The 25,100-nt window shown below is 47.4% G+C and overlaps 1 protein-coding gene across 5 annotated transcripts in view; it reads right to left on the reverse strand.

Annotated features, from left to right (window-relative positions):
• The window catches only part of ISM1 (isthmin 1), an 85,175-nt gene that overhangs the window by 37,861 nt on the left and 22,214 nt on the right, over positions 1–25,100 (reverse strand). Inside the window, exon 1 of one of the 5 annotated variants that reach the window (XM_043479750.1) lies at positions 16,472–16,495. The exons of 2 other annotated variants lie outside the window; for them this stretch is intronic. Coding sequence is in view for 1 of the 3 variants with exons in the window: in XM_043479745.1 (XP_043335680.1) it covers positions 10,575–10,676 (102 nt within the window). In the remaining 2 variants the exon portion in view is untranslated. Of the gene's footprint in view, positions 1–8,872; positions 8,896–10,574; positions 10,695–16,471; positions 16,496–25,100 lie in introns of those variants that run through there. 2 more of the 5 variants (XM_043479745.1, XM_043479751.1) reach the window with 2 other exon arrangements.

Raw genomic sequence — 25,100 nt, forward strand, 5'->3', positions numbered from 1 at the left:
TGGTCTACTACACTGTCTTTGCGTTTGGTCACATGACTTACTTGGCCGATGGATAAGAGTAAGCAGAGATAAATGTATACTGGAGCTCGACTTTTTAAAAAAACTGCTCTTTGGAATCCTGAGACCACCATGTGAAGAGGCCTGGGCTAGCTTGTAGGATGAGGACAGACAGGTGAAACAGAGACAATCTACCCTAGACTAAACAGCCAGCCAATGACTCGTCACACAAACAGAGACTATGTTAGACCATCTGGCCCCAACTGAGCTAATCCAGACTAGAAAAGCCACCCAGTTGACCCACAGAATCATGAGAAACAATAAACATTGTGGTTTAAGCTAATGAATTCCGAGTGGTTTGTTACACAGCAGAAGCTAACTGATACAGGACCTCAGCTATTTCTACTCTAAAATGGGCATGGCAACACAGGATGAGAACTAGAGAGAAGCTCCCAATCCATCTATCTGACCTCTTAGGAATGGAATCCTCAAGAGACACTTGTCCCAGAAAAAAAAATATTTTCTAATGATTAAGGGAAAATAGTCAATACCAAAGGGCTAAGAACATCAAATTGAGGGTGAGGAAATTAAACAAAAATCTGACGGTTCTAAAGGCATGCAGTGCAAATGTTATCTTCCTCTGCACCTTCCCCCGTCCCTCCACCTGCCGACTCAAAACTGGGTCAGATCTGCTGAAAAACATCCCCCTGCCTACTGCTTCCATCATTCACAGAGGCTGCTGTGTTAACAGCCCCACAGCCAGTGTTTCAGAGATTCGGAGCTGAGACTTAACAATGCTCCCTCACACTTTCACGACGCACCTGTTCTGGTTCTGTTGGCTGCCAGAAACCAGTAATGCTCATTTATTGGGGAACCCCTACTGACACTGTGAAGCAATTATAGAGCCATCATAGACCGATTATGGCCTGAGGTGAAGAGAAAGCTGTACCCCACCAGGACCGGTCCCTCCCCACCTGCCAGTACAGATTGTTCTTATTTGGGCTGTTGTTCTGTTCTCCTCCAGGGAATCTGTTTGATCCCTGCTTGGAAAGCTGGCAGCTGATGCGATTGTGGGCCCTGGACTTCGCTTGGCTAATCTTTTTCTATAAATGGATGGAGATTTGTTCTATTCATAGGTTCACTCAACAGGCATTTTGTGGGCATCTGCTTTGGGCCAGGTGCCGTGAGCCTGGGGTTGAGGCAGTTCAGTAGCATACACCTTGTGAGGAGAAATGATCCAGAACTTGGAAATAAAGCAAAAGGATGGATGCGAGTTGATCAGTTCCCATCAGGGCATACTATGACAGGCCTGTCCCTGGTTATTTACTTTTCTAGGAGAATGGACCTTTTGTTTCCCTTATTATTTACTATTGCTTAGGGCTTCCCAGGGGGCGCTAGTGGTAAAGAATCCACCTGCCAATGCAGGAGACATAAGAGACGTGGTGTGGTTTGCATCCCTGGGTGGGGAAGATCCTCTGGAGGAGGAAATGGCACCCCAATCCAGTATTCTTGCCTGGAACATCCCATGGACAGAAGAGCCTGGTGGGCTACGGGCCATAGGGTCGCAAAGGCTAGGACACAACTGAGCGACTGAGCACACACACACACTCACACACACACACACACAGGGCTCAGGCTAAAAGTTACACGCGAACCTGGAGATTTCCACTCTGTAGAAATATAATTTATCTTTTGGTCTGGTAGGAACAATAATTTGTTAAATGTTCTCATCATAAGGGATAAAATTCCAAGTATGTGAGGTGATGGATGTTAACTAAACTTACTGTGCTAATCACTGACAAGGTATCATATCTCAAATCATTATGTTATAGGCCTTCAATATACACAATGTTATATATCTATTATATTTCAACAAAACTGGGGGGAAAAAACCAATAATGAATAACAGGGTCATTGCCCCTCCAAATCTACTTTGTCATGATTTTCTCCACTAATTTTATAAATATCTGTTCCTCACAAGCTCTTAACTGGCACTAGCATCTTCCTAGTTCTCTCATTAGCTAGTTAAATGAAGCTTTGACAAGCATTCATTTTATTATTTATCGCCACATGGCTTGCGGGATCTTAATACTCTAACCAGGGATCAAACCTGGGCCCCCTGCAGTGGAGCACACAGTCCTAAACCACTGGACTGCCAGAGAATTCCGGACACATATCCCTTTCACAAGAGACTCATGTTTTTAATATTATGAAAATCATATCTGGACAGGGCTTTGTCTTTAAGACTTCAGACTCCAGTGGGGAAGTTAAGAAATGCTTGCATATGAAATGCCAGGGAGAAAGTGGGAAATTCTTTAAGAGTGAAGGAGTTCAACATAAGGAAGTAAAAGCATCCATACTTCTAATTATGATTCCACAGCTCACCATCTACTGAATCTTTAACAATAACCATTTAAGGTTCTTTCATTTTCTCTAAAAGACCCCCTTCTGGATACCTGTCCAAAGCACTAACAAGTTGAAACAAGTATGGAGAAGGATGATCTGTAAGCAGGACTCTTTGTGGGTTTCTCCTCTTATTGGGAAGAGCAGAAGGCCAAGCATCAACTGTCAGAGGGCACCCACCAGACCACTTTCAGCCACTAAAGTGGCTGATGTTAACTCCTTGACCCCATACAATTTCTCACTCTGACCCCAGAAAAACAAAGCACTTGCTAGCTTTGTTCTCGATAAAGATCATTCTCCCATTGGAGCTCAGTTAGCTGAGGTTCAAGGAAAGGGAAGACCGAGCTTCTCAGGGGCTTTCTTTTGGGGGTGGTCATGAAAGGGGGTGCACCAGAGCACATACTTAACATGTGGCTACTCTCCCCAGGATAAACATCACAGTACAAGGGTGTGTCTGTCTGAACCTGGGCAGGAAATGGATGGCACCGGGGTACGTGTGACCAAGGGAGCTTAGTGAAAGAACAGCTGACAGATGGGTGGGCAAGGAGGCTGGAAACCACCAGAGATGCTTAGGTGTCCAGGGCCGGTAAAGCCAGGGAGATCTTACACCTCCAGGCCTGGAGAGGCAAGGAAAGGGAGCGGTCACTGCTCCCCAATGCGAGGGTGTGTGTGTGTGTGTGTGTGTACATGGGCCTTACAAAATACTGACGCCTCCCTCTTCTTCCTCTCTTGTCACATTTACTGTTGGCCAAGGGCAATCAGAAGCTCAAGGTCAAGGGAGTCCATTGATGTGATACATACACACACGTTAGGATGGGGAAGGCTGAGGGGTCAGTCTAGAGAGGCGAATGGAAGATACTGGGCACAGGGGAAGAATCTAGGCTAAAACACCTACCCAAGCCAGGCACAGGACGCTCTATCTCATCTTCACAACACCCCTTCAAAGCAGGCATGAGTGCTTGTGTTCCAAGGCGGAGGAAGTTGCATTTGAGAGGCCTCTGGCTAGCACAGTAGGCACCACAACCCTGTTCCTTCCGCTGTATGATGTCCTAACTTCTCTCCCAGGGGTTATCTAGAACGAGAGTCTGCAGCCGCCTTGAATCTCCCATCTTCCCTCACTGCAGCGGTCACTCAGGCAGCAGGTTCAAGGGGCCTGCTTCAAGAAGCAGCACGCTGTTGATTTAATTCTCAGCTCTGCTCCCCTACTTTGTTTGTTATGGGGGTCCTGGCCACACTTTCTTAGGAAAACTATCCAGATATCAGTCCAGCCCAAAGCCACTTGGCTTGTGTAGGCCTTCACAGGGTCAGTAAGAGCTGGTCAACACAAAGAGCTGGTGTAATGGGCATGAACTACAACGGATGCTGCCAAACTAATGATGGAAAAAGACAGGAATGAAACGGCACATCATACTTCATGCAAGTGTTCTGGGATCTGCAGTAAGTCTCCCGCATACCAATCTTCAAGCTGTGAACTTTCAAAGATGTGAACATGCGTGGCAGTCCCTGTATGCCAGCTGCTGACTGCACTCTTCAAGGTTCTTTACTGTAAGAATAAAAGTGCCTTATTTTTCATGTTTGTTTGTCTTTTATGTACATGTTATTTGTGTGAAAAGTATTTAAACTATTCCAGCACAGGACCCTATAGCCGATTGTGTTAGTTCGGTACCTAGGCTAACCTTGTTGGACTCAGGAACAAATTGGACTTACAAATGTATTCTTGAATGGAATTTGTTCACACAGTAAGCAGGGGACTTTATTTTGGGGGAGCCAGATGAGGCAGAGAATGGAGAAAATAGGTCACAAAGACCAGGGTCCCACACTATTGCTTTGGACATTAGCTTTAGGAGTCATCACTTTCTTCCTGAGATTTGCTAAGCATTTGGGGTGAACTTTGAAAGTGACAGGGACTCCAATGGCCATCCACAGCAGAATGTATAAGAAAGGTATATGCAGAAAACAGTCATAGAATGAAACATTATCAGTGAATTTCACAAACATGACGTTGAACAAAGGAAACCAGACAAAATGTATGGTTCTATTTATATAAAGTTCAAAACCAGGCAAAACTAAGTAACGCTGTTAGAAGTCAGGACAGTGGTGATCCTGGGGATGCTGGGAACCAAAAGGGAACCCTGTGGTGGGGGGCAGGTCACAACAGCCACATTCTGTTTCTTTAAAAAAAAAATTATTTTTATTTATTGATTTGGCTGCACTGGGTCTTAGCTGCAGCATGCGGTATCTCTAGTTGTGACATGTGAGATCCAGTTCCCTGACCAGGGGTCGAAGCTGGGCCCCTTGCATCAGGAGCATGGAGTCTTAGCCACTGGACCACGGGGAAGTCCCCACATTCTGCTTCTGGAAGCTGGTCACACAACGTGTTCACTTTAGGGAATTTGGTGAACTGTTCAGGTATGATTTGTGCTCCCTTATGTATGCACAAGACCTATCTGCTGAACCTATATAACTACTAGAAACACAAGGGGAAATAAAATAGAAAAGGGGTCATAGAGAAATGGCACCTGGCAAGGTCACAGGGATTTTTTTAAGATGCCAAGCTTCTGTTACTGCTATTTTCTGAACTATAAAGGATGCAGGAAAATACGTTTTTTTAAAAACAGAGGGCCCCCACCTTGGTCCATTATTTCCCCAATGACCTAGTCTCACCTCTAAAAGGAGGAGCGTATCTGTAGCACAAGCCCCTCTTCTCTCCCTTTATGATTCCCGTCTCCCATTGGCCTTTCCTAGGACTCACTTTCACCTTGTTACCTTTTCTCTTGAATGTTTTCTTCTCAGCCCAGCTTCTATCTTCCCTCATCATAACGAGCTACACCTCCACCCCATTTTCCAGTGTTAACTCTGTGGTAGTCCTATCCAAACACTCATTATGGATCATCACAATCAATGCCTCCCAAAGCTCCCACCAGATGAGTACCATTATCATCACCCCCATTGTACAGATGAGGAACCTGAAGCTGAGGATGTTATCAAAGTCACCAGCTCCTAAAAGGTCCAGTTGGGGCTGACCATGGCTGCAAAATATGGCTGAGACAGGTGGAGGCTTATTCTGGACCCATGGAGAGAAGAGAAAGCAGCTGGCGTTAGCCAAAGTCACAGGGAAGAATGCCAACACTTCTTCCAACCACCTTGGTGTCAAGAGTGGCCAGGAGGGACTTCCCTGGCAGTCCAGTGGTGAAGACTCCGTGCTTCCACTGCAGGGGCTATGGGTTTGGTCCCTGTTAGGGAATCTAAGCTCCTGCATGCCACTCAGCCAAAAAAAAAAAAAAAAAGAGAGAGACAGAGAGGCAGAGAGAGAGAAAATTTCTTGAACTGCATAAAAATGCAAATACAACATTCAATTTAAAAAAATTTTTTTTTAAAAAGAGTGGCCAGGATACAGAGGGAGACCCTTGATTCTGGCCAGTAGCCTCTCCAAAGCTGTCCAACTTTGGAAGGGCTGGGGAGGGTGATGCATTCAGCACCAGTTTTAAAGCCATTTTCCTATCGACAATCCCACAGGAAAATCCAGCTCGTCCTGAGAACACTTACACCAGATCTACCAGGCGGGAGCAGGCTATGAGCTGGGTCTAAGGATTCAGCGCCCTCTTTTTACAGAACAGGGTGCAGGGGATGGCCGGGGAGGGGCCAGCACATGAGAGGGTCTCTGGGCTGGGCCCAGAATGCGAGATTCCTGGTTCCTGGCCTGGGGCTCTTCGAGGGAACCGGCTGCTCTGGTGGCAGAGTCCTGCTGCTCCGCCGTCCCAGGCCCCAACAGTCTCCTGAGGCTGAATCACAAAACGTTAGGCTTTCCCTTTGGAGTTGCTGTCTCAAAATAAATCTGGACCTTGATAAATGCTCTCTGAGTGGACGGATGGATAAAGAAACCAAATTTCAAAGGCCAGTGGGTGTGGGCACAGTTGACTCCCTGTGGTTTCATTCAGGGCCACCATGCCTGTTGTATAAGCTGTGCATGGAACCAAAGAGCCTGGTGGGGGGCAAGTATGGGCTGAAACCAAGCCTGGAGGACACCGTGTCTTCTCCCCAGAGGGGGTGCCTTGCTGCAACTCAGACAGAGGCTAATAGAAGCCCTTGGGTCAAAGGTCTCTGTCTCTTCTACCTGCAAAGCCTTTCCTTCCCTTGGCAACACAGAAAACTCCTATGTCTCCTTACAAACCCTGTGAAGATACTGCCTTCTCTGTGAAGCCTTCCCTGAGGCTCAGCAGAATCAGTCTCTCCTTGCTCTCTATCACTTTTGTATTTTATACATGTATGTATGTCTTCAAGTCGCTCAGTTCTGTCTGACTTTTTGCGACCCCATGGACTGTAGCCTGCAAGGCTCCTCTGTCCATGGGATTTTCCTGGCAAGAATACGGCTCCTTTTCATTGTATTTTTATACATTATTAGAACTTTATTCATTTTTTGTTCAGTGTCTGACTAATAAAGGCACACAAAAAGTGACTGAACTGCAAATAGCTGCACAAGGGGTAAATTACATTAGCCACATTAGCTTCTTCAAGTCCATTCATCCTTAGTGAAAGTCACTCAGTCGTGTCCGACTCTTTGTGACCCCATGGACTATACAGTCCAGGGAATTCTCCAGGCTAGAATACTGGAGTGGGTAGCCGTTTCCTTCTCCAGGGGATTGTCCCAAGCCTGGGATAGAGCCCAGGTCTCCCACATTGCAGGTGGATTCTTTACCAGCTGAGCCAAAAGGGAAGTGCAAGAATGGAGTGGGTAGCCTATCCCTTCTCCAGGGGATCTTCCTGGCTCAGGAATTGAACCAGGGTCTCCTGCATTACAGGTGGATTCTTTACAAACTGAGCTATCAGGGAAACCCCCCCAAATCAGGTTTTATTTCATAGACCTATCTGATCTTCGGGGGCACAATCTCTCTTCAGTTTCATCCGACTCTCTGCAACCCCATGGGCTGTAGCCCACTAGGCTCCTCTGTCCATGGGATTTTTCAGGCAAGAATACTGGAGTGGGTTGCCGTTTCCTCCTCTAGGGGATCTTCCCAACTCAGGGATCGAACTCGCGTCTCCTGTGTGTCCTGCATAGCAGGTGGATTCTTTAGCCCCTGAGTATTTTGGCTATTTCTAAAATTCCTCTGCCACTGTCCTAGTCCAGGCTACCATTGTCACTCTCTGCCTTTCAAGTCTCAGCTTAAATATCACCTCCAGAGATGGAGGACTTCTGCAATCATCAAGTACTGTCCCTCCCCCAAGAGTTCCCTTCCATCACTCCGCTTATGTCCTCAACACTCTTCGCCACAAGACAAGGCTAGTCTATATACAAACAAAACTGGCCAATGTAGCCTTGTTGTCGGCCCCCATCAGAGCGTCAGTTCCTTGAAACGGGGCTTCTGTCTGCTGTGTCACTTCTGTGGCTCGGCGCTTAGCCCAGAGCCTGGCACACAGTAGGACCTGACCGCTGCCTTCTGGATGGATGGATGCATGACTACGTGGACAAACAGGATTTTAACGTCTGATAGGCGAGGCACGCTTTCCTCACCCTGCGTGTCTGAAACCACAGCCAGGTCCCGGGGCCTGAGGGCGAGGAAGGTCTCCCTGACTCGGTTCTCGGCTTGATCTCCACTGGCCTGATGACCACACGTCTTGGTGCAGTCACTGGCCCCCAAGTCACGTTATGAGCCGTGCGGGGTGTCCCCCTGTGCCCAGACAGAGAATGTGGAGAGCGCGCTGGGGGTGCCAACCGTGACAGCCAGCCGGGCGGGAGCGATTCACTGCTCCACACCGAGTCAGCGCGGGGAGCAGCCGCCCTGGGGGAGCCCCCGGGAGCGCAGGGTAGGGAAGCAGTGGGGTGTGGGAGGACCGTGGTGGGCAGAAAGGAGACCGGGAAGGAGGAAGCACAGGGCCCCAGGGATGCTGCTCTTTGGAATTCACTTCTGACCCTGAACACTTTCTGAACTTCCTTCTCTTAAATGTCAAATAGTCTAAGACTGTATCAATGTACATCCATACACATACTGATTCACAAATGCACAGACTTATACGTACATAAGTGTATATAAATAAATATTTGTGTATATAAATATATGTATAAATATATATGTCTGTATAAATGTAAAAACATGTTTATTTAATATATATACACATATGGATATACGTGCTTCCCTGGTGGCTCAGGGGTAAGGAATCCATCTGCAATGCAAGAGATGCAGGAGATGTGGGTTTGATCCCTGGGTTGGGAAGGTCCCCTGGAGGAAGAAATGGCAACCCACTCCAGCATTCTTGCCTGGGAAATCCCGTGGACAGAGGAGCCTGGCAGGCTACAGCCGACGGGTTGCAAAGAGTTGGACACAACTGAGTGACCGAGCGTGCATGCATATGGATATGTGTGCTTCAATAATAACTTCTGTTTTAATTTTTACTTTAATTTTAAAATATCCTAAATTGCCCATTCTTTCCTAACCAAGCTCAGAGAAAACCTGGTAATAATGCAGTTATCACTAACCTAGTGGTCCTTGGACCGGCACCATCTGGGAGCTTGTTAAAAACGCCGATTCTCAGGCCCCGCCGTCACCCTGCAGAATCTGAGTCTCTAGGGTGGGACCCAGGAGTCTGTGTTTTAACAAGCTCTCCCCGTGTTTCTGATGCAGGCCAACATCTGAGAAATTCAGCACAGACAAGGGTCAGATGAGGAATGGGTGGCTGAGCTGAGGTTAGGAGCTGTTCTCCTGGGGGTCACTTTAGCAGAGGGAATAGGTTCCAGAATACGAAGGATTCTCAAAGGGTTGGCGTACTTTTCTTAAGGGAAACGTGATCAGGTAAATAGTACAGGAGCCCCAGCTCCAGTTTGGCCTGGGGAGACCCTCTGAGCAGCCAGGGATGCCCACACAATGAGAACAGTGTGAGGGGAAGGGCAGACCCCTTGCCTTCTGGGTTCCTGAGTCAGTGACACTCACCATGGACACAGGGGCTGAGAAGATGAAACCCGGAAGACGGAGAGCGCCCTGCACGACAAAACTCGCTGCCCACGTGCCCCGGCCTCCCTGGGTCCCTGCCTCTCCTCCTCGATCAGGCAGCAAGGCCCCAAGTGGGGCTGCGGAGCATTTCCAGCTGATTTCTCTCCCCTACACTGTGTGGGCTGGTCTTTGAACAGGTCCATGGGGGAGGGACGGGCTTGTGTCCTGATGGGTGACTGGGTAAACTTTTCCAGCTCAGAGGGCCCGCAGAGGATTAAACAAGGCCCAGAAGGGAGCCCCCAAGCAGGTGTAATAGAGAGAAATTGTCCATCAGCTTATGAAACATGTGGAAGAGAGATGCTGGGTTTGCAAACGGAGTCTCTTTCACCTGAGTGCTCCATGGTGCCCCCAAGCCCCGCCACTGAAAATCCATCTGCAAGGATCAGTAGGAGACTATGCAACTCCTAACCTGCAGTTTTCCAGGAGATTTAAGCAATGACTCACGGGTGAAGCTGAAGAAGCAAAATCTATCCGTCCCCGACACATACACAGCAGTCACCATCTAAGCCAAATGTTCCTTCTCGAAGAACAAGCGTTCATCCACCAACTTGCACACCTGCTTCTAATTCTTCAGGGAGATCTTCCAGAAAACAGAAGCCTGATGGATGCCTTCATCTTGGGGTCTGAAGTCTCTGTAGGCAGCACCCACTGCTGCCAGGAATCCACCCTACAAAAACACTCTTCCAACAAGCCTCGCATGCCCCGACTGGCAAGGCTTAGGTAGCAAGCAGAGCTCCACTCAGCTAACAAATTCTATTTCTCTTCCATGACAACACCATGTTCTGCTTTAAAGACGACTCTCTCCCACCCACTCCACACCTCTGCACATAGAAGGACTAGTTTTTAGATACAGCTTAACGACTGAAGCTACTTAGCAGCAGCAGCAGCAAACCCGCTTTTAACCAAATCCCTGGGGATTCAGTCACTGAGAGCTCCAAACACCCTCCCCAGAGCCTACAGAAAAGGCACACAGTCGGCAGAAAGTTCTCCAACTTTCTCCAAGTCCGATTACACGGGCTTATGAATGGCTTCTTTCAAAACCCTGAGTTTGAAGGCAGGCTCTAAAGGGTCAGGAGACAGTTTGTTGCAAGTGGATCTGCTCCCGCTCTGACCAAAGGAAATAGTTTCTAGCTTTTCCAAAGAGAGAGGAAGCATCTTGTGCCCGGTCCGCGCTCCCTCCCTCCCTCGCACCTCGCTCGCTCTCTGCCAGACCATGATCTCAGGCCTCAAGCTCGAGGAGTAGAAGGTCCCAGCCGGGATCCTGGCCCCCGCCCCGAGTGGGATTCCGCCCATTCCAGGTCTTGAACAAAGATTCCCCGGCGCACGTTTGATCTCTTCACGCTTCGCGCTCATTAGTCCTTCACACTCTCCATCGCTTGGAAAAACACAAACAGCATGGTTCAGTTTTAAGGTTAAGAACTGACAGTCTCCATAAACACTGTTACAATAAAAGCTGATTCATCCACTGCCAGCATTCGGCATCTGCAGGAGGGGGACGTGGAAACCCTGAGCGTCAGACAAGGGAACAAGTGCGGAGCGGCCAACTGCGGGGAGCACGGTGCCCCCACATCCTGGCCGCCAAAGGCCTGTGTGGATCTACCTCTGGATAACTGAAGGATTACAGGGGAGGGACAGGGAAATTCAGGGAGCAGGGAGCTCAGGTATAAATTCCTGACCTGTGAAAGACACAAAGCCATTAATGATCCTACCCTTGTGAGGTCGCCAAAATGAAAAGTGGTCCATGAAGAGGTTATACGATCATTCTCAGGATGCTTAAAGTAGGGAGAAGCAGAGGGTGAAATAGATGGTGGCAAGGTCCTCCTTGAACTTCAGCCACCCTCCACCCTCAGTCACCCCAAATATTTAGGTGCTGAAATCACCTCATTAGCTGGGATTCATTTTAATGGTGTGTGGGCAGATGAGCGTCAGTATCCTTATTCATTTACTCATTTAGTCATGTAATTCCTGAGAGCCAATTACTCTGTGCCAAGTGCTGGTAACACAATGGAGGGGAGACAGGGACAGTCCTTGCCCTCATGGGGTTTATAGTTTCCAGCAGGGGTTCCCAAACTTTGCTCACTTCCTGATGCATGCCATTTAAATCAGGGTGTCTGGGGGAGGATCCAAGTACTAGTACTTTAAAAAGACCCCTAGGGGTTCTGATGCATAGCAAAGTTTGGGAACCACATAGGATTTTTAGCTGACTTGCCAGGATTGGCCTGCTCAGTGAGCGTGGGAGCCTGGCCCATGGCTCACCTCAGCGGCTCCTGCTCAGCTTGTGAAACTCCACGAGCCCAGAAGGACTGCATCCTAAGATCTTCAAGGCAAGGGCAAAGTTCTCTGTAAGCTCAATCCCTTCTGAGCCCTTCCAGGGAGCTTCCTAACTAAAAGGACTAGCACATCCTCACATTCTAGTAGGGAAACTTCCTTAATCCAGACTCGAAATTTGGACACATGACCCACACCTGATATGATAATAGTATAATATATTCAAAAGCCAGGCCATCCCAGAAGCCCTAAGCCCTCTGGTTGCCATATTGAAAAGGTCATTTCATGGCATGAGTCCTGGGAGCAGACTCCCAGCAGGTTTAAATCATCCAACGTCTTTGTTAAGGTTGAAAAAGAGAACTTGCCTCCTAAACCCTTCCCTTCTGTTCTCTCTGAGCTTTGATACTCAGTTCACCTCCAAGCAATCAATGGAAATCCATTATAGACTTTCTTGGACCTACTCCTGGATTTTCATCAATTTAGAAAGGAAACATTACATTAAGTCTTTTTTTTTTTTCTGGAAGTCTCCAAGAATTTTTAAAAATGAGAATAAAGGAAAAGAGAAAGAAAAGCGGGGTCTGCTTTGAAGTTGCAATGAACACACACAAAACAAAGCAAATGACGGATCTCAAGCAAAAAGTTCCAGGAGGAGGAGGCTGTGTCCCTGCTTCCCATGGCACCTTCTTGAGGATGAAGTGGTGCCCACTCAAACCACTGGGGCCTGCCAGTTGGCCAACTCAGCAGCATTCCACTATAGAGATTAAAACCAACTTTATGATTGTGGTGCAAATAATAAAGAGCCTGGCAGGATTTCCTTCCAAAATGAAAGCTCATTTATTTTCCAAGGTGTATAATTTGGTTATAAATGTTTCCTTTGGGCCAAAACATCCCAGATTGGGTTTTTGTCTGGAACACATTGCTGCTTTGCTGGAGAAAAATGGGCTCCATGTGGTCCCTCCGCATCCGTCCGCTCAGCATGGCCTGCTCTTGCTTCACGTCTAGCCTTGTGGCAGCAGTTTAGGGGGCAGAAGCAGGGATGGGGGATCACCTGGAAATAGCCCCACACTGGCTGCACCCACTCCCAAGTCCTGGTCCATCTGTGAAATGGGCTGATTCACTGCTTGCCCCCACTCAGGCCTGTTCCGCTCCCTCTCAGTTGTTGGGAGAGTGGAATAGTCTTAGGGACCTGGTTCCATGTATGAACCGACTTTTCACCCATGTCCTTGTGTCTTATTTTATTGATCTTTAAACAAAAATCATCCTTAAAAAAATCTACTCAGCAATGACTAATATTTGGATAAAAGCAAAGCCAGATTCTTTCCAGGGCTCATAGGCTGACCACACGGACTTGAGGCCAGAATTTGGCCCACAGCGTTAAGTCAATCGCACCCAAAAGTAAACAGCTTTTTCTCCTATACAAGCAGATTAAGAGACAACAAGGTTTCCTACCATCTTCAGGTTTATCAACTCTCTTCCTGACATCATATACTTTTAACCTGCTTTTCATTTGCATCTTAACATTAAAATTCAAAGCCGGTGCTATGCTTTGTAGATGAAAATATATTTATTCCAGTTTTTTTTTTCTTTTCCTCCCAAACAGCTGGTAATGCAGAACAGGGAAACATCTTGTGGGATCAAAGAGATGGCATCAAAAGTCATCATGTGACGTCCCTTTAGGATATCAGAAGTTGTTCCTCTAACAGTGGGATTGGGTAAAGGAGGGGGGAAGAAGTGGGCTGAGAGAGAAAACAAGATCACCCAGGGAACAGGGGGACAGTGGCAGAAATTACAGTGCTACAGAAATCAGTTCCAGGGGTGAAGGTCAATGGCCTTATGTATTTTTTTTTAACGTGGACCATTTTTCAAGTCTTTATTGAATTTATTACAATATTGTTTCTATTTTAGATTTTATTTTGACTTCAAGGCATGTGGACTTCTAGCTCCCTACCCAAGGACTGAACCCCAGTCTCCTGCACTGGAAGGCAAAGTCTCAACCACCGGACCTCCAGGGAAGTCCCAGTCTCACGTAATTTGTTGAAGTCACCTGCTGGGAAGTGATGGAGCATACTTTCCATCAGCTTGAGGTGCTCCTGAGATAGACCAGGAAGCAGTGTGTCAGGCAAAAGGTAACAGAAAAAAATAGCTTCCAGTGATGTGTAGACATCTATTAAGATAAATGATCGGCCCACTTGTCAAAATTGTATCAAATTTTCTAGTTGGTCATGGCCATGTGAGTCAGTTCACGGCCACACATGCAGCCGCTCATGCTCTGCATTTTGGATAATCACCAGCTACTGGACATCAGGGGCTTCTCAGGTGGCGCTGGGGGTAAACAGCCCGCCTGCCAATGCAGAAGACACAAGAGATGCAGGGTCGAACCCTGGGTCAGGAAGATCCCCTGGAGGAGGGCATGGCAACCCACTCCAGTATTCTTGCCTGCAGAAACCCATGGACAGAGGAGCCTCGTGGACTACAGTCGATTGGGTTGCGCAGAGTCAGACACATCTGAAGGGACTTAGCACGCATGCACTCACTGGACATCAGGTCCCTAATTCAAGTGTAGCAATAAGAAGTATCCTCGAAGGAGAACGGAGTGAAGAAATGCTAGAGAATAAAGCTTTCTGATGATTCATGCACAAAATAGAGATTCCAACATGAACGGGGCAGCCACTGTGCCGCAGGCTCCAGGTCACCACCCAGTGACTAGATAATTCCTCCCACACTTTCTGTCACTGCCATAGGCAGCATGTTGCCCACCTGCAACCGGGAAAATCAGATCCATACAGTGTTTGGAAACCACAATACTGACACATGATGAAACAGTCGTAGAGGAAATTCCGACTCTCCTTGGTGTCAGACCCACAAAAGAAAGGGATTCAAACCACGCCTGCTGCGTGAATGTCAATTTTGCACTGTGGTTAGAGGGTTTTATTCTAGGACACACACATCACACCGCGATAAAAGAGAAGCCGAGAGCCGACTGCTTTTTGAAAACTGTAATTCCTTCCTACTTCACTACCTCATGTCAATACATCTGAGCCTCTGGGGCTGCAAGTCGCTTCCTGTGGTGGTCAAGTTTCATCTCCTTTAGAAGCTTTCAGTCCTTTTCACAGTTCCCAGGTGCAAAGATGACTTGGCTGAAAGTCATTTTGGATTGAGAATGTTGCCCACAGAGGTCTGAACAGTGGGGTTTGAGGAATAATTATCTTTCATGTCTCAGCCCCTCTTGTAAATTCCTCTTCCTCCTGCATACCTGTGCACACACACATGTCAACACACACACACAACACACACACACATCAACACACACACACATCCACACACATCACACACACATGTCAACACACACACAACACACACATGTCAACACACACATCAACACACACACAACACACACATCAACACACACATGTCAACACACACAACACACACACAACACACAACACACAACACACACACGTCAACACACACATCACACACACACAACACATACACACATCAACACACACACACAACACACACAACACACACACACACGTCAACACACACACACACACACATGCCACTTTCCTGACAAAAATGCCTGTGATTGCTGCCAAGGCATCTGGCAAAGGGACCCAAGGTCACTAGAGCCTCCCTGACCTGTGCGGGCTGCAAGCTGCATGATGGCCTCCTTCATCTCAGGGTCAGAGGTGAATCGGGGACAGCGTGAGACACACAAAGTGATATTTAACAACATGATGTTTCCTGACACTGCTTTTTTTGGGTAAGTTGAAATGGTTAATCCACATAAAAACAGATCCAGGCCCTCCTCCTGCCCCTGATGGGTCTTTTATTTATTTTAAAAAATCTTGTTTCAATCCCATCCTTTGTCGTGGTTAAGAAAAAAATTCAGAGTAGGACATTTATTATAGTGCAGGGGTTGGTGAATGTGAATTGTACCATTAAAAAATCAAGTCAAATTAGGTGGTTTTACATTTAGAAGAAGAGAAAAAAAAAACAAATATGAATGGAGAAGTCCAAACTGGTCACTTCCTGCTTGCAGACCAGGCCACTCTGAGCACTCAGGGATTTAGGCAGGGCTGTGCCGTGGTCTGCCGTGAGCATGTCAGTAAACCTGCTGGGTCTCAGCTTCCTCATCTATGAAACGAAAAATAACAATATCCACTCCCCAAATGTGGGGAAGGCGCAGCAGTCTGTGACACTACAGATTTTACTGAACAAGGACTACACACCGAGGGCTACTGTTTCTGCTGTGAGAAAGGAAAGAGAAGTAAGCCACCACCCTTTTCTCAAGGCTCTTACTCTGAGCTGGCAGGCAGAGTGGGGAGGGATGTGCATATTCTATCATGCTATGTTATATTGCATTATATACATGTGTGTGCTGAGTTGCTTCAGTTGTGTCCGACTCTTTGCGACCCCATGGACTATCGCCCGCCAGGCTCCTCTGTCCATGGGATTCTCCAGGCAAGAATATTGGAGTGGGCTGCCATGCCCTCCTCCAGGGGATCTTCTTGACCCAGGAATCTAACTCGCCTCTCTTACATCTCCGGCATTGGCAGGTGGGTTTTTTTTACCACTAGCACCACCTGGGAAGCCCATATTTTATATATATATATATAAAATTATATATATACAAATAATTATGTATATATTGATATATATACACTTATACAATCATACAATCATTATGTGGATACATATATCTATATAAATGGTTGCATTGTACAGATACAGATTAGATAGCTAGATAGATAACTGTACATATGTAATCTTCATTTAAAGGGTGTGCAATGGGTTCAGAAATGAGCCCATTCTACCTCAACAGCTCACAGGAAAGTTTTCGTGGTTTGTCCAGAATTTTTGCAGCTGGAAAGAGGGAGGCGACAGTTTTAGGCAGAGCAGAGAGGCGAAGAGCACCGGAGAGCACAAGGACCAGTAAGAGCCTGATCTGGCTGCAAATTCAGCCTATAAAGCAAAGGGCAAGAAAAACTGATTAATTCCAGACACACAGCTCCTCAATACCTGTTTTGAGGCAAGAAATGGGGGGAACCATGGGACTTCTTAAGCAAGGAGGGCAACAATTTTCAAGAAGATGAAGCTGAGTATTTATTATATTTTGATGAGCATGAGAACAGAGAAGCTAGAATTGAAAAGGAGATTGGGAAAGGAAAGACCCAGGTCACAAACCAGAGAGCAAAAGGGAGCTGTCACCACTGGGACCGCAAAAATGGGCAAGGAGCAATGTCTGCGTGGGGGGACATGAACCCGTCCCCTGGAATTCACACTCCGTCTGAGTATTGGATGGGACAAGTGACTTGGCTTCTAACAAACAGAACAAGGCAAAAGTAATCAGAAGTCACTGTGGTTAGGTAGCAGAAACCCACGCGTTGCATCTTGCTAGCACTCGCTGGCTGTGATGAAGCCAGCTGCCGTATTTGGGCCGCCCCCTGGAGAAGCCCACGTGGTGAGGAGCTGAGGGCACCCTCTGACTAACAGCCCTGGAGAAAACAGAATCCTGCCAGTGACCCAGCCTGGAAGCCAGTCGTCCACCAGTCATGCCTGGAGATGACTACAGCTCTGCCCGATACACTGGGTCAGGCTAGGAGAGACCCTGACCGGGAGTGTTCAATTTCCTGATGCACAGAAATTCTGAGATTATTTTAAGCTGCTAAATATTGGAACAGGAGACAGATAATACAGGGAGGGAGATGCTTAACTGACCTGGGGATGGTGAGTAACAGATGCTTTCTGAAGTTAAAATCCCAGACTCAGGGCCCAAAGTTGTACATACTCATTCTGCTAGGCTTTGTTGACTTTAGAAGTTTCATAAAAAGAAATCTCTCCACCACCCCTTTTTTTCACTGTTTCCTAGGGCTGATTAAAGAAACATGACTTGATTTTCAACTTCAAGCGACTCAGGGGGGCATTCCAATAGAAAAATGGCAGGAAATTAATGCCATACACACCAGGCCAGGCAGATGCTTCTGAAACTGACACGTAGGTGAAACGCACCTTTCCTTTGTCCACCTTTTACCATCCTTTGATTTTGCATTGGTGTTTGCTTTTAGGGGTCTTAAAATGGGAATATATCCTTTTAACATACGATGAGTCATCCCAGAAACATATGGGAGTTAGTCACTCAGTCATGTCTGACTCTTTGGGAGCCCATGGACTGTAGCCTGCCAGGCTCCTCTGTCCATCGAAATTCTCCAGGCAAGAATACTGGAGTGGGTTGCCATTCCCTTCTCCAGGGGATCTCCCTGACCCAGGGATTGAAGCCAAGTCTCCTGCATTGCAGGCAGACTCTTTACCATCTGAGCCATCAGGGAAGAAACACATAAGTGGCACCAAAATACTTGAACGACAGCTAAAAAACTTGGCCAAGGGATTGTTAAGAAATCTCATTATCTCTTCATTTATGTTTTTGTTGTTGTTTTTTAAAAAGACTTTTTGATGTGGACCATTTTTTAAAAAGTCTTTATTGAATTTGTTACAATATTGCTTCTGTTTTATGTTTTGATTTTTGGGCTGCAAGGCATGTGGGATCTAAGCTCCTCGAGCAGGGATCGAACCTGCTACACCTCATCCTTTGGAAGGTGAAGTCATCACCACTGGACCACTAGGAAAGTTCCTTTTCATTTATGTTTGAATTATGGATGTATTTAGAAAAGTTAATATCATGCCTATGCACTGAGAAATAAACCTCAATACGAAACCTTTTAATTACTTTTGTATGAAATATAATTATTTGTAGTTAAATTCTTTTCATCTGCCTTCTTGCTGTGAGAAAAAGAAATTACAGAACTATCTTGCCACATACTTTGTAGAACCTGAAGATATGTTATGTACAAATAAGTAACCACACTCTTTTTAGCAGCTAAGGCTGGTCTTCGCATATGGATCTTCCTTGGCAGTGGAAACAGAGACTCTGTATTTGAACTTGACACCTAGGCAAGATCTGTGGTCCAAGCCAGTCAGAGGTGAGCTGTTCTGAATCCCCTCCTGCTCTTGTGGGTGTTCCAGCCTTTGAAAGTGTGAGTAGATCTTTGCGTTTAGTCTAGGACTGAGGCCAGTTTTCTCTGTGCTTGAGTTTACCTCGCCTGTCTGAGTGAAGGAAGAGAGCAAAGAATCCTGTTCATGTTTGCTCATGTGCCTGTGTGTGCTCAGTCGCTCCACTCGTGTCAGACTCTCCGCAATCCCATGGACTGGAGCCCGCCAGGCTCCTCTGTCCATGGGAGTCTCCAGGCAAGAATACTGGGGTGGGTTGCCATGCCCTCCTCTAGCGGATCTTCCCAACCCAGGAATCGAATCTGTCTCTCCTGCGTCTCCGGCAACGCAACGCACTGTATTTGTTCTGAAGTGTTACCATTTAAACCTGGCTAACGGGGCCTCTCTTGCACTTGTGGCTAGATTAGCACCACCTCTGTTGCAGCTTCAAACATTGGAATATTTCAGGGAAAGTGCACCAGCTACTCTTAATGCACAAATATTGTGAATTTCTAAGTCCTTCTTCTCTATCAGATGGGTTATAACAAGCCCTACCCAGACTGTGGTTTGCTGATCAGTATCCAGATAAATATTCACAGTGCAAGTAGATGCTGAAGGGTGATAAACGTGACTTTCAAATTCTGGATGTGCTTAATTTCCTCCCTGGGCTTTGGTGCTGGGGAAGGACTGGCCTTCCCCAGGGGCCGAGGGGCGAGGGGCAAGGCAGGAAGAAGGCAAACTGATGAATGCACAGGCCCACGTGTGGTCCCGGAGGTGCAGGCACAGAGTGCCTCGAGAGAAGCCACCGTGAGCAATGAGGCAGAGAGGGCCAGCTGTCCAACAGCAGGGGCCGCTGCTCCCCAGTGGAGGCAGCCCCCAGCCCCGGCCCGGGAATGCATTTTCCAGCCACCTTGACACAAGTATGATTGATGTGGGCAGAAGCGATGCGTGTCCCTTCTGAGCTGAGACTGTTAAGAAGACACCAGAGCCTCCGTCAGCTCTTCTCCCTAATTTTCAAATTCAATGTGATCTTCACTCCACTACCAGATTCTCCCCACCCTTCAGCCTTCTCTTCTTCTGTTTATTCAACACACATTCTATTACTGTAACTATTCCTCTGCAGCCCCCGTCCCTCAACTGTCCTTGCCCCTTCACTCCCTCTGATCTATTCACTGGCAAAAGTTCAGTTCTGGTTGAACCCAAGGATTCAACTTCTCTAGGTTAGTACACAAGCAGATGGGTGATGAGAAAAATAAAATATCCTGATGTGAAAACATTGCTGCACTTTGGATTCATGTTCTCAGACCCCTAATGAGCAATTAGGACTGTTCCAGTGTCCACTGCCCTTTCCTCAGAAGCTCGCCTTCTCCACTGTTCAAGATGGACTGTTTTGTATCTTCTTTCTCCAAACTTTTCACTCATTGTCCTCACTGCATATTCATTGAGGGAACGAAGTCGTCCCTCAGATGGTCATGCTCACGCCCCCACCACTAGACCTGCACACATAGCTCACCGTCTCCCCCGTCCCAGCTGTCTCAGGGAACGCCCATCTCTGCTTCGGTCAGAGGCCAGTTCCCACGCACACACTCTCCCCTTCTCGAGGAATTTAGTCCCCAGTCCTTGCCTCTCTGTCTGGTGTCTAATTTCTCCCTTTCTATTGGCTTGGTCTCATCAGCATCAAAGATGCCCTGGGATCTCCAATCTTGAAACAAATGAACCAAAAACTCCTCCTTCAGTCCCATATTGGCAGGCTTCCCCTTCATAGCAAAACTTCTCTAAGACTTACTTTTAGATTCCATTTCTACTTCTCACTTCCCACATGCTCCTTTATCCTGGAGTTGTCGTGCAGTCGCTCAGTCATGTCCGACTCTTTGCAACCCCACGCTCTGCAGCACGCCAGGCTCCCCTGTCCTTCACCATCTCCTGGAGCTTGCTCACACTCATGCCCATCGGGTCGGTGGTGCCATCATCCAGAAGAGGCTCCCTCTGTTCCCACAGTGCCTCTGAAATAGCTCCATCGAGGCCACCAGTCACGGCCACGCTGCCGTGGGCACCTCCGTGTCCTCATCTTTGCTCCGACAGAAGCATTCAACGGGAGGTCTCTTGCTTGAAGTCACTTTCCTCCCTCGATTTCTATGACACAACCCTTGGTTTTCCTCCTACCATTTTGGTCATGACGTTCCCGACTCGGCTCCTGGTCAGTTTGAGCCCTTTCCCGTTCATCATCTTCATTTAGACATCCACAGACAGCTCAAATGTTGCATGTCCAATACAGGTCCATTGACAGGGACACCACACCCCCGACGCCCCCATAAAACCAGAAGTTACCTGGGACTCTGAAGTCCAGTCCATCAGCAGATCCTGTTAGCTTTGTGTCAGAACTGTGTCTTGCATGCATTAGCCGCCCACTCTGCTCTATCCTGGCTCATGTCCCCTCCTCTCTTGCCTGGATTATTTTATGATGAAACCTTCTGACATGTCTGTACCCTTCCTTCCAATTCTCCACAAAGCAGACAGAGCCATCACTCAAAATCTCTTTCATGCTTCCTTTCTTGCTAAGCTCAAAAGAATAGCCAGATTCTCCACCATGAGCTACAGGGCTCTGCCTTCTTCTACAAGTTCAGAAACCACTTCTCCCTTACACATGGTTCTTCGGTCTCTTTTCTGCCCCTCAGTCAAGCCGAAGTCTTTCCCACCTCAAGGCTTCAGCACTTGTCATTTTACCTGCCTGACGGCTCTCCCCACCAGTAATAGAAGCTTGTTCTCCATCAATCTCCAGCATCTGCTGCAACCCCTGCATACCAGGGGCACTCAATATGTGAGTCCTGAATGAGTGAATGGAACTGTGGAGCCCTTATTCTGTGGGTGGGTCATGTCCTACACTTACATGTATGTTATTTCATTTACCTGACTGCTCCCTGAAAGTCTCTTAAGAAACACAGTTCATGTTCACTTAGTTTCCTTTCGACTCCCCTTGACAATCAAACAGCAGCTATAACATCACAGGGCTGAGGCACTTGAAATGGACATCAGCCCCAATTATCTTTCGCAAAGAAAAACCATGAGACCTCTCAGGGTGCTCAGAAATGGGCTCATGGGGCTTCGTGAAACAGGACTGGCTTGAGGGTCAGTCATCTTGGAAGAAGTAGTAAGGAATTGGGCAAGTCCTTTCATTTCTCCAGGTTTTTGATCGCTCGTGTCTAAAAAGAGATGTTGGGACTCAGTTTTCAAGGTTTCTCACCAACAGTGAAACTCTAGGATTTCATCTGCAGCCTGCCTTCCAAGCAGAGAGCCTCACTGTGGTTGTGGGGATGGTGTTGAGCTGGAGAAGCCTGCTCAGCCCAGTGAGCAGGGCGCTGGGCACGCACGCACCCGCGTGCAGTGACCCTCGTATGCACGGGCACTTGTCATGTGCCTGGGTATCCCGGCAACACAAAAAGCATCCTCCTCGTGTTGTTGGACCAGGACAGAACCTTCCAGGGGCACGGCTGTAGCAATTTCCTGCCAGCATCCAGCTTTCCTTGGGTCTCAAGAGAAAAGCCGCTGGTGACCCCCCAAGGTCACTCCAGGCGGAACACTTGGGCTTTTGTGGACACTGAGTTTTTCTTCGAAAGGGAGTTTGTGTAGCCTTCAGGCAGCTCCCAGCATCCAGGCGGGCTCCAAGGCACTGGCGGATTTCCACAGCCCTCCTTCCGTTCCCCATCCTAAGCGGCATGCAGAACCCCAACCCGAAAGAACAATGGACACCCAATGGAGCCCTCCAAGTGAAGTAAATTGAGTTAATGGTTTGAGCCATCCAGGAGCAACCATTCAGTACCAGAGAAAAAATGCGTCTCCTTCATTAGAAGCTGGCTCTTTGAAGCTACGATTCCGTCTGTTTTTCCCTGTGTTCACAGCCTCACTTTCTGTTCACGGTAGGAAGATGAATTGCGCCCTTCCTGGCCCCACAGCACAGGTGTCCCCCTTACTCGGGGCCACATCGCTCTGTAATTGAGTTCCCTGGTCACTTTCCTTCTCTCACTCCTCCCTTTCCTGATCTATGAACAAGTGTAAGGCCCAGGGCGTGGATGTGCACGTTAGGGCTATTCCAGAGCCTCGCACTGGGCAGAGGACACGCAGACTGGAGCGTGTGGTGTGGTGCCCACGTGGGACGGCTCTTCAGGGGGCGAGGCCAGTGGGTGCCTTCCAGGGAGCCTGGCTCTCATCATCCCCACCTGCAGTTCAACATGACAGTTATTTTCTTGGGATTCCCCAGCCCCTCCGAATATTTCCAGTATCTTCTAGTTGATGCTTACTCCCGTTTACAGGTGAGATCTCCTTTCCAACGTGTCTTTGGCATTGAGTGTTTGGCCTCCGTCAAAGTCTCAGCAGGAAGATCACATCCGTTTCACCCAGCTGCTGTGACTTCCTGAGCGTGCCGGCCGAGGAAACTGGAAAGCAGAGGTTCTGTCCAGTTGCTAGCTCTTTTCCAGCCAAGTGTGGTGTGCTGCACTTTTCAAGAGTAATGGATTAAACAGGAGGGGACGCTCCGAGCCAGGGGTGACTTGGCCACTCTTTAGAATGCTGTATCCTCTGCAGACTGATTTCCCTGCTGTAATAAGTGATCACACATTGGAAGGATCATTTTGGATGGTTCCATTCAGGCTGGTAATGTTGATTGCAGATGCTTCAGTCTCCGCCACCTGGAGAAAGACTCCAAGTCAAGCCAAAGACATCCTTTACATTATAAGTCATTTCACGAGTATGCTAGGGAATATTTTCCCTCTTAGGGAATAAGGTGCTTCATTTTCTGGGAATCATACAAACAACTCAGTTCTTTCCTCGCCCAGTTCTACTGTCTGTAAATGCTAACAAATGAAAACAACAAGATTTCCACATCAGGGCTGTGTAAAGAAATGTTGTCCATGTGGATATTGGGGAACCGCACAGAACCAATCCAGGAGCTTAGATTGACCTCAGTCCTTTAAAAATGTTTACTCCATAAAGGGTAACTCTAAACAAGTTAGTGAATAATGGGACATGAACTTTGCCATTTTGCCTGACTTGGGTGATGTGGCCCTCTCATTTGAGGCAGATCTCCTCTCATTAATGACTTTGCAAAGACCTTGCAGAGCCTAGGGAAAGGGTTGGAGCATAAACATATAACCTGATGAGTCAAAAAAGGTCACCATATTGAATAGAAGGCTCTCAGACCAATGGTTAGACCCTGAGGAGTGTTTGAGCACACGTAACCACAGTGATGGAATGCCCATCTTGCAGTGCTCTCAAAGATATTCTTTTAAAAATATCTTAAGTTATTGCCTTGCTTTATTGTACATGGTGTCCTATAAAGAAGATATATGTCCGCAATCGAGCTTTGAAAGGGGACCACGGGGCCAGTTCCATCTAAAGGGGATGAAGTCAAGCAGTAAATTTACTGGTCACTCTTTTCACATGGACTGTATCTTAGCCAGCAGTTGGTCTTTGAGGTCATGACAATAGCACTGGGCCACGGAGGCAGAGCAGGATCCCCCCTGACGCTGAAACTTGTCCACACTCATTAAAGCTTGGAGAGCAGCCTGCAGGGCAGGATACACCATGGAGAACAGGGAGTGGACTCTGGGCTGCCGGTTGCCTTTCCCAGCGAAAAAAGGCCATCTCTCCTATACTATCTACCCTGCCTGCTGCCTTCTGTACTGTATTTTTAAAAACTAATTAACTAATTTTTATTTTTAGCTACACAGCACGGCTTATAGAATCTTAGTTCCCCTGCCAGGGATCAAACCTGGGCCTTTGTCAGTGAAGGCGTGGAGTCCTAACCACTGGCCCACCAGGGAATTCCCTCTTCACTGTATTTTTAACTGAAGGACAATATCCATACAGAGAAATGCATGTCTATAACTATACAGTTCAGTGAGATTTCTCAAACTGAACACAGCCATACAGCCAACACTCAGATCAAGAGACAAGATTACCAGCAGCCAGATGCCCCCTTGTGTCCCCTTAATAAGGGCAGCTGGTGTTTTCCCTGTTCCAACAGCATAGATTAGCTTTTCCTGGTCATTTAACAGAATTATCTTGCATGCATGCTTTTGTGACTGGCTTCCTTTGCGTGACACTGCGTTTGTGAAGTTGTACATGTTGTGTGTAGCTGTTTGCTCCCTCCCAATGTGTGCGCTTACTGCCTTATTATCCATCCTGCTGTGGATCGGTACTTTGCGTTTTTCCAGTTTGGGGCTATTTTAACTAGTGCTGCCATGAGCATTCTTTTTTAGGTTTTTGAGTCCACAGATGAATACATTTCTGTGGGGAATATACCCAGGATGGGATTGCTGGGTCAGAGGGTACATATATATTCTGTCTTAGTAGCTACTCTGGAAAAACAATTTTCCAAAGTGTTCCCATCTGTTTGTATTCCCCATAGGTGCTCCACATTCTTGCCAACAGTCTTTGGTTTTTGTTTCCATTTTGCCATCCTGT

This window comes from Cervus canadensis, chromosome 10 (assembly GCF_019320065.1).
Source record: "Cervus canadensis isolate Bull #8, Minnesota chromosome 10, ASM1932006v1, whole genome shotgun sequence".
In the NCBI taxonomy this organism is placed as follows: Eukaryota; Metazoa; Chordata; class Mammalia; order Artiodactyla; family Cervidae; genus Cervus; species Cervus canadensis.